Source organism: Alosa pseudoharengus, unplaced genomic scaffold (assembly GCF_046254945.1).
Source record: "Alosa pseudoharengus isolate Yale_2024_CS ecotype anadromous, Long Island Sound unplaced genomic scaffold, YU_APseudo_1.1 YU_APseudo_1.1_scf_183, whole genome shotgun sequence".
Classification (NCBI taxonomy): domain Eukaryota; kingdom Metazoa; phylum Chordata; class Actinopteri; order Clupeiformes; family Clupeidae; genus Alosa; species Alosa pseudoharengus.
Genome location: NW_027468654.1, coordinates 5,001 through 15,000, shown reverse-complemented (window position 1 = coordinate 15,000; position 10,000 = coordinate 5,001). Strand labels below are relative to the sequence as shown.

General features: G+C 49.4%; 1 protein-coding gene across 4 annotated transcripts in view; it reads right to left on the bottom strand.

Moving 5' to 3' along the window:
* r3hdm2 (R3H domain containing 2) overlaps positions 1-10,000 on the bottom strand; it is a 41,110-nt gene that overhangs the window by 28,994 nt on the left and 2,116 nt on the right. For all 4 annotated transcript variants that reach the window (XM_076291468.1, XM_076291466.1, XM_076291469.1 and 1 more), the window contains exons 3-5: positions 7,877-7,918; positions 5,366-5,455; positions 651-774 (exon numbers count right to left, since the gene is read on the bottom strand). In XM_076291468.1, the coding sequence (XP_076147583.1) occupies positions 651-774; positions 5,366-5,455; positions 7,877-7,918 (256 nt within the window). The remainder of the gene's footprint in view (positions 1-650; positions 775-5,365; positions 5,456-7,876; positions 7,919-10,000) is intronic.

The window sequence follows — 10,000 nt, the reverse complement described above, 5'->3', positions numbered from 1 at the left end:
ATGATTAAGTGATGACGGAAATTGTTTTGCGAGATGAAAATAAAACACACTGGCGCATGAGCGTCACTGAGAGAGAGAGAGAGAGAGAGGGAGGAAGGGAGAGAGGGAGGGAGAGAGAGAGAGAGAGAGAGAGGGAGGAAGGGAGAGAGGGAGGGAGAGAGAGAGAGAGAGGGAGGGAGGGAGAGAGAGAGGGAGGAAGGGAGAGAGGGAGGGAGGGAGAGAGAGAGAGAGAGAGAGGGAGGAAGGGAGAGAGGGAGGGAGAGAGAGAGAGAGAGAGGGAGGGAGAGAGGGAGGGAGAGAGGGAGGGAGAGAGAGAGAGAGAGGGAGGAAGGGAGAGAGGGAGGGAGGAAGGGAGAGAGGGAGGGAGAGAGAGGGAGAGAGGGAGGAAGGGAGAGAGGGAGGGAGAGAGAGGGAGAGAGGGAGGAAGGGAGAGAGGGAGGGAGAGAGAGGGAGAGAGGGAGGAAGGGAGAGAGGGAGGGAGAGAGAGGGAGAGAGGGAGGAAGGGAGAGAGGGAGGGAGAGAGAGGGAGAGAGGGAGGAAGGGAGAGAGGGAGGGAGAGAGAGGGAGAGAGGAAGGGAGGGAGAGAGGGAGAGAGAGAGAGAGAGAGAGGGAGGAAGGAATAAAAAAAAGAAAAGAAAGAGGCGGCTCACCACGGGAGAGGTTTCTCCGCATGCTCTTGTCCTTCTTCTCCTTCTCCTCGTTCTCATACTCGTCTTTGGAGGACTTCTCCTCCTCTTTGTCCGAGGGGCAGCTGATATGCAGCTGAATGATATCCTGCGGGAGATAAGGTTGGGTCACTGAAAACACAACACACACACACAGGCACACACACACACACACAACGCCTCTTTGCACTAGGCTACACAAAATGCAATTAGGTCCATTGCGTGATTAAATAAAAAAATAAAAAAGCAGGCTGTAGCAGTGGCCAGTAAAAGTGGGGCTTGGTCAGTGGTATGACCGTGGCAATGTGTAGTAATAGTGGGGCTTGGTCAGTGGTATGACCGTGGCAATGTGTAGTAAAAGTGGGGCTTGGTCAGTGGTATGACCGTGGCAATGTGTAGTAAAAGTGGGGCTTGGTCAGTGGTATGACCGTGGCAATGTGTAGTAAAAGTGGGGCTTGGTCAGTGGTATGACCGTGGCAATGTGTAGTAATAGTGGGGCTTGGTCAGTGGTATGACCGTGGCAATGTGTAGTAAAAGTGGGGCTTGGTCAGTGGTATGACCGTGGCAATGTGTAGTAAAAGTGGGGCTTGGTCAGTGGTATGACCGTGGCAATGTGTAGTAATAGTGGGGCTTGGTCAGTGGTATGACCGTGGCAATGTGTAGTAATAGTGGGGCTTGGTCAGTGGTATGACCGTGGCAATGTGTAGTAAAAGTGGGGCTTGGTCAGTGGTATGACCGTGGCAATGTGTAGTAAAAGTGGGGCTTGGTCAGTGGTATGACCGTGGCAATGTGTAGTAAAAGTGGGGCTTGGTCAGTGGTATACCGTGGCAATGTGTAGTAAAAGTGGGGCTTGGTCAGTGGTATGACCGTGGCAATGTGTAGTAATAGTGGGGCTTGGTCAGTGGTATGACCGTGGCAATGTGTAGTAATAGTGGGCTTGGTCAGTGGTATGACCGTGGCAATGTGTAGTAATAGTGGGGCTTGGTCAGTGGTATGACCGTGGCAATGTGTAGTAATAGTGGGGCTTGGTCAGTGGTATGACCGTGGCAATGTGTAGTAAAGTGGGGCTTGGTCAGTGGTATGACCGTGGCAATGTGTAGTAATAGTGGGGCTTGGTCAGTGGTATGACCGTGGCAATGTGTAGTAATAGTGGGGCTTGGTCAGTGGTATGACCGTGGCAATGTGTAGTAAAAGTGGGGCTTGGTCAGTGGTATGACCGTGGCAATGTGTAGTAATAGTGGGGCTTGGTCAGTGGTATGACCGTGGCAATGTGTAGTAATAGTGGGCTTGGTCAGTGGTATGACCGTGGCAATGTGTAGTAAAAGTGGGGCTTGGTCAGTGGTATGACCGTGGCAATGTGTAGTAATAGTGGGGCTTGGTCAGTGGTATGACCGTGGCAATGTGTAGTAATAGTGGGGCTTGGTCAGTGGTATGACCGTGGCAATGTGTAGTAATAGTGGGGCTTGGTCAGTGGTATGACCGTGGCAATGTGTAGTAAAAGTGGGGCTTGGTCAGTGGTATGACCGTGGCAATGTGTAGTAAAAGTGGGGCTTGGTCAGTGGTATGACCGTGGCAATGTGTAGTAAAAGTGGGGCTTGGTCAGTGGTATGACCGTGGCAATGTGTAGTAAAAGTGGGGCTTGGTCAGTGGTATGACCGTGGCAATGTGTAGTAAAAGTGGGGCTTGGTCAGTGGTATGACCGTGGCAATGTGTAGTAAAAGTGGGGCTTGGTCAGTGGTATGACCGTGGCAATGTGTAGTAAAAGTGGGGCTTGGTCAGTGGTATGACCGTGGCAATGTGTAGTAAAAGTGGGGCTTGGTCAGTGGTATGACCGTGGCAATGTGTAGTAAAAGTGGGGCTTGGTCAGTGGTATGACCGTGGCAATGTGTAGTAAAAGTGGGGCTTGGTCAGTGGTATGACCGTGGCAATGTGTAGTAAAAGTGGGGCTTGGTCAGTGGTATGACCGTGGCAATGTGTAGTAATAGTGGGCTTGGTCAGTGGTATGACCGTGGCAATGTGTAGTATAAGTGGGGCTTGGTCAGTGGTATGACCGTGGCAATGTGTAGTAATAGTGGGGCTTGGTCAGTGGTATGACCGTGGCAATGTGTAGTAAAAGTGGGGCTTGGTCAGTGGTATGACCGTGGCAATGTGTAGTAATAGTGGGGCTTGGTCAGTGGTATGACCGTGGCAATGTGTAGTAATAGTGGGGCTTGGTCAGTGGTATGACCGTGGCAATGTGTAGTAAAAGTGGGGCTTGGTCAGTGGTATGACCGTGGCAATGTGTAGTAAAAGTGGGGCTTGGTCAGTGGTATGACCGTGGCAATGTGTAGTAAAAGTGGGGCTTGGTCAGTGGTATGACCGTGGCAATGTGTAGTAAAAGTGGGGCTTGGTCAGTGGTATGACCGTGGCAATGTGTAGTAAAAGTGGGGCTTGGTCAGTGGTATGACCGTGGCAATGTGTAGTAAAAGTGGGGCTTGGTCAGTGGTATGACCGTGGCAATGTGTAGTAAAAGTGGGGCTTGGTCAGTGGTATGACCGTGGCAATGTGTAGTAAAGTGGGGCTTGGTCAGTGGTATGACCGTGGCAATGTGTAGTAAAAGTGGGGCTTGGTCAGTGGTATGACCGTGGCAATGTGTAGTAATAGTGGGCTTGGTCAGTGGTATGACCGTGGCAATGTGTAGTATAAGTGGGGCTTGGTCAGTGGTATGACCGTGGCAATGTGTAGTAATAGTGGGGCTTGGGTCAGTGGTATGACCGTGGCAATGTGTAGTAAAAGTGGGGCTTGGTCAGTGGTATGACCGTGGCAATGTGTAGTAATAGTGGGGCTTGGTCAGTGGTATGACCGTGGCAATGTGTAGTAATAGTGGGGCTTGGTCAGTGGTATGACCGTGGCAATGTGTAGTAATAGTGGGGCTTGGTCAGTGGTATGACCGTGGCAATGTGTAGTAAAAGTGGGGCTTGGTCAGTGGTATGACCGTGGCAATGTGTAGTAAAAGTGGGGCTTGGTCAGTGGTATGACCGTGGCAATGTGTAGTAAAAGTGGGGCTTGGTCAGTGGTATGACCGTGGCAATGTGTAGTAAAAGTGGGGCTTGGTCAGTGGTATGACCGTGGCAATGTGTAGTAAAAGTGGGGCTTGGTCAGTGGTATGACCGTGGCAATGTGTAGTAAAAGTGGGGCTTGGTCAGTGGTATGACCGTGGCAATGTGTAGTAAAAGTGGGGCTTGGTCAGTGGTATGACCGTGGCAATGTGTAGTAAAAGTGGGGCTTGGTCAGTGGTATGACCGTGGCAATGTGTAGTAAAAGTGGGGCTTGGTCAGTGGTATGACCGTGGCAATGTGTAGTAAAAGTGGGGCTTGGTCAGTGGTATGACCGTGGCAATGTGTAGTAAAAGTGGGGCTTGGTCAGTGGTATGACCGTGGCAATGTGTAGTAATAGTGGGGCTTGGTCAGTGGTATGACCGTGGCAATGTGTAGTATAAGTGGGGCTTGGTCAGTGGTATGACCGTGGCAATGTGTAGTAATAGTGGGGCTTGGTCAGTGGTATGACCGTGGCAATGTGTAGTAAAAGTGGGGCTTGGTCAGTGGTATGACCGTGGCAATGTGTAGTAATAGTGGGCTTGGTCAGTGGTATGACCGTGGCAATGTGTAGTAATAGTGGGGCTTGGTCAGTGGTATGACCGTGGCAATGTGTAGTAAAAGTGGGGCTTGGTCAGTGGTATGACCGTGGCAATGTGTAGTAAAAGTGGGGCTTGGTCAGTGGTATGACCGTGGCAATGTGTAGTAAAAGTGGGGCTTGGTCAGTGGTATGACCGTGGCAATGTGTAGTAAAAGTGGGGCTTGGTCAGTGGTATGACCGTGGCAATGTGTAGTAAAAGTGGGGCTTGGTCAGTGTATGACCGTGGCAATGTGTAGTAAAAGTGGGGCTTGGTCAGTGGTATGACCGTGGCAATGTGTAGTAAAAGTGGGGCTTGGTCAGTGGTATGACCGTGGCAATGTGTAGTAAAAGTGGGCTTGGTCAGTGGTATGACCGTGGCAATGTGTAGTAAAAGTGGGGCTTGGTCAGTGGTATGACCGTGGCAATGTGTAGTAAAAGTGGGGCTTGGTCAGTGGTATGACCGTGGCAATGTGTAGTAAAAGTGGGGCTTGGTCAGTGGTATGACCGTGGCAATGTGTAGTAAAAGTGGGGCTTGGTCAGTGGTATGACCGTGGCAATGTGTAGTAATAGTGGGGCTTGGTCAGTGGTATGACCGTGGCAATGTGTAGTAATAGTGGGGCTTGGTCAGTGGTATTACCGTGGCAATGTGTAGTAATAGCTCTGGATGAGCGGCTTAAGTGGCCTAATGGAAAAGCCTTTATTGTTCCAGGCGCATTACTCCATCTATAAAACAGGGCAACCAGCTGCACCTGAAATTACAGCCATGCTCCAGCTGAAGCCCTGACTAAAGACCATGACGGACAACTCCATTACGATGCCAGGATAAGAACGTTTAACCTAAAAAAGGCAGCCAGGAGTGTCGAGACGACCTCTACGCCTCACGTGCACACTTGCAATGGAAACATGGTGCAGAAGTGTGTGTCAACGCTATACCCTTTGAGAGTAGGTATAAGGCAAAAGGTACTAAAATCGTTCTGTTAAATTATCGTTTTGCGTTTTGCAAAGGTACATTGTGCAGAGGCTTGTAAGCAGCTGTGAGGCCGTACCTGAGTCTCTGGGGGTCCATCAGCTGAGAATGGACCTGAAGACTCCTCACACACCGCAAGGCTACGCACCAGCTTCAGCTTGGCATTGGACTGAGCGAGAGAGAGAGAGAGAGAGAGAGAGAGAGAGAGAGAGAGAGAGAGAGAGACAGATAGAGAGAGAGAAAAAAAAATTAGATGAGTGATGAGTGAATGAGACCACCACTTTACAAAACTACACAATACATTTACATTTAGAAAGGATATAATTTTGCCTCAGTTATGATGACATTTGACTTCTTTGAAAATCAATCCAACCAACTTAATTAAGACAACGGACAACATCGGTATGTAAAAGTCAGCTCGGCTTAGCACGATTATGTTATAAAACACATCTCTTTTGAAAACTTGAGGTGCTCTTGTGCCCATTTTCTGGCCTGAAAGTTAGAGGGGCTTGTGTGTGTGTGTATGAAAGTTAGAGGGGCTTGTGTGTGTGTGTATGAAAGTTAGAGGGGCTTGTGTGTGTGTGTGTGTATATGAAAGTTAGAGGGGCTTGTGTGTGTGTGTATGAAAGTTAGAGGGGCTTGTGTGTGTGAAAGTTAGAGGTGCTTGTGTGTGTATGAAAGTTAGAGGGGCTTGTGTGCATGAAAGTTAGAGGGGCTTGTGTGTGTGTGTGTGTATGGAAGTTAGAGGGACTTGTGTGTGTGTGTGGAAGAAAGTTAGAGGTGCTTGTGTGTGTGTGTATGAAAGTTAGAGGGGCTTGTGTGTGTGTGTATGAAAGTTAGAGGGGCTTGTGTGTGTGTGTATGAAAGTTAGAGGGGCTTGTGTGTGTGTGTATGAAAGTTAGAGGGGCTTGTGTGTGTGTGTATGAAAGTTAGAGGGGCTTGTGTGTATGAAAGTTAGAGGGGCTTGTGTGTGTGTGTGTATGAAAGTTAGAGGGGCTTGTGTGTGTGTGTGTATGAAAGTTAGAGGGGCTTGTGTGTGTGTGTGTATGAAAGTTAGAGGGGCTTGTGTGTGTGTGTGTATGAAAGTTAGAGGGGCTTGTGTGTGTGTGTGTATGAAAGTTAGAGGGGCTTGTGTGTGTGTGGTTGACATACTTGGCAACGTGGCCAACTAGAGCGAGAAAGGAGCTACAGTACGAGAAAGCAGGTCAACCCAGAAAAGTGCTCTCTCTCCTCCTTTTCTCTATCCCTCCCTCCCTCTCTCCTTTTCTCTATCCCTCCCTCCCTCCCTCCCTCTCTCTCCTCCTTTTCTCTATCCCTCCCTCCCTCTCCTCCTTTTCTCTATCCCTCCCTCCCTCTCTCCCTCTCTCTCCTCCTTTTCTCTATCCCTCCCTCCCTCCCTCTCTCTCCTCCTTTTCTCTCTCCCTCCCTCCCTCCCTCCCTCTCTCTCTGGCTCTCTCCCTCCCTCTCTCTCCTCCTTTTCTCTATCCCTCCCTCCCTCCCTCTCTCTCCTCCTTTTCTCTCTCCCTCCCTCCCTCTCTCTCTGGCTCTCTCCCTCCCTCCCTCCCTCTCTCTCCTCCTTTTCTCTATCCCTCCCTCCCTCCCTCTCTCTCCTCCTTTTCTCTATCCCTCCCTCCCTCCCTCCCTCTCTCTGGCTCTCTCCCTCCCTCCCTCTCTCTCCTCCTTTTCTCTATCCCTCCCTCCCTCCCTCTCTCTGGCTCTCTCCCTCCCTCCCTCTCTCTCCTCCTTTTCTCTATCCCTCCCTCCCTCCCTCTCTCTGGCTCTCTCCCTCCCTCCCTCTCTCTCCTCCTTTTCTCTATCCCTCCCTCCCTCCCTCCCTCTCTCTGGCTCTCTCCCTCCCTCCCTCTGTCTTTGCAGGCCCAACACAATTGCGGTCACAAGTGTAAACCAAGTGATTAGGGATAGAAAATGTCCCAATCCCATTAAGGGGAGAGTGAGGAGGGGAAACGCACACCCACACAACACACCCACACCCACACAACACACACCACACCCACACAACACACCACACCACACGTAGGCGCACACACGTAGGCGCACACACGTGAAACAGGCACGAGCCTCCAGCGCCCTGCTCCAGAAATCCCCGAGCTAAAGCGCTAAGGAGCGGCAATCCGCTACCTCACCTGAGCCAACTTGCTACCGCCCAGAGAGGAGGGGGCACAGAGGAGGACTGGAGAGAGGGAGAGAATTCGGGTGGGAGGTAGAGAGAGCGAGAGGGAGGGAGAGCGAGGGAGAGAGAGTGAGGGAGAGGGAGCGAGAGAGAGAGAGAGAAAGAGAGAAAAAGAGAGGGAGAGAGAAAGAGAGTGGGAGAGAGAAAGAGAGCAAGAGAGAGAGAGTGAGAGAGAGAGAGGAAAAGAGAGAGAGAGAGAGAGAGAGAGAGAGAGAGAGAGTGGAAAAGAGAGGGAGGGAGGGAGAGAAAGAGAAAGAGAGAGAGAGCAGGAGAGAGGGGGAGGGATATTCCTCACTCCTAAGGCTGCAGGATGGTGTGGCCTCAGCCTTTAGCTCAAGGCAGGATTAGGCTAATGACCCGACTGGCTTAAGCAAGTATGATCAAACAAGATCTGCTTACCTTCGCTCTCTTCCTCCCATGGCCGTGGTTCTGTGATCGCCTCTGAGGAAAAGATAGAAAGAGATAGAGGGAGAGAATGAAAGAGAGAGAGGGAGAGAATGAAAGAGAGAGAGGGAGAGAATGAAGGAGTTGGCCGAGAGATGTGTTAAGTGCTAGCCTAGAAATCTAGACGCACCCTAGCGGCGGCAAATTAATTTGCTCAGCCTGTACGTCTAGTATCGAACCATAGGAATTTCTATTGGCTTAACACCGTGGATGTTCTCCAATCACATCGCTCTATTTCGTTAGAGAGTCTTAAGGCGGGCTTAACAGGATAACGACATCCTGCGACGGTGAACAACAAGGAAGGTGGCTATAGCCAACGAAGAGCGGTTGTTTGAATCGGCGTTGGCGTCAACTTTGGAGGAGTTGGACTTGTGCTTTTCTTTGAAAGTAGAGCAACACAATGCACTTAAGTCATTCCTTTCGAAGAAGGATGTATTTGCCGTTTTGCCGACCGGATACGGATATGGTCGTAGCGCTGGCCTATTGCATGCCTAGGCAGTGTGAAAGACAATTCTCTGCCCGCCCCTTGGATTAAGCAGGTGAATGATTCGATTCCAGACTATACATTTCAATGATATAGGATGGCCCGCCAGGCTAGTTAAGTGCGTCACTGCTAAAGGGATCAGCAGAGACTGAGGGTAAACAGCTAGTTGACACTAGGGCTGCACGATTTGGGGAAAAAATTGATTACAATTTTTCTGATTTATGTTGCGATTTCAATTTGATTTGCAAGATAATTTTTGAAAGTCAAGCTAAAGTTCACTATTCCAAATTTCTCTTTAAGTTAGGCCACTTCGGAGTATAGCATGCCTAGTGCAGGAGAAGAACAGCACTTCTGATTGGTGAGGATGCCTAGTGCAGGAGAAGAACAGCACTTCTGATTGGTGAGCATATATATATATATATGTGGAGGCATGGTCTGAGCAATAGCTCATGAAGGAGGAATACCCGCCTTGGCTCAGGGCCAGTGCGGCACTAAACCACCTGGGCCAGTGCGGCACTAAACCACCTGGGCCAGTGCGGCACTAAACCACCTGGGCCAGTGCGGCACTAAACCACCTGGGCCACGGCATGTTGACAAATGGCTGCTTGAGAGTTACTGTAAGTACGGCTCTCAGCGTTTCCTGGATCGTTCCAGAGGGGGTTATGTCGTATCCGCCACTGCCCACAATCTGGCCTCTCTCCAATGAGGCTACAGCTACAGGTTGGGCTGTGACAACTGGTCTGTGTCTGTGTGTGTGTGTGTGTGTGTGTGTGTGTCTGTCTCTCTCTCTCTCTCTCTCTAGTCAGTTCAGGACACAGCAATATGACTCATCAACGTCTTCATATTACAACAGACTTGGTTTGAATTCTGATCACCATTGCTGCTGCATAGTACCCTGGAAATCCGAGTTCTCGCGTCTGCAGGACACTCTGGCAAAGAGCAATGATGCACGTTACTTTTCCCCCTTGCATTCCGGGGAACCAGCTAAACTGATGAAGACAGCACTGAAACATTGGAGGACAGTGCACATTGGTCGTAGTGTTATCCGATTGCGTCGAAGTCCCAAATTATTCAGAGTAAACATGGTCTAGTGTTATCCAATTGCGTGCAGTGAGATTTTTAAATGCATGCTTGTTGCCGCCCCTCGAGTTAGGCCATTACATTGCTCTTTGCCAGACCATTAATCTTTCTAGATTATCAGGGTCTGGATTTTCCAGGCTAGCTGCATATCTGATCATCAAACAACCAAGCAAAACTTCTGTATGTAGGTATTTAAGGAGAGTTCATGCAATTGTCTCTAAATTACAGAAAACAGCCAGAAGGGGAAAAATGCTACAGTTTAAAATGGGACAAATAACTTCAACTTAAAACTTTCTAAACATTCTGAAAAATTGTTTAAGTTCAACTTCAAGTTATTTATTTGTCACATTTTACACTGGAGCCTTTTTCAGATTGTTAGAATGTTTTAACTTTTCTGCATTTCATTGGCTATGCACCTGTATTCTGCTAAATGACAATAAAGTTGAATCTAATCTAATCTTTAGTCAAAATAGTTAAAGGTGATCATTGTTTTTCCACCCCATGATGGATAATAA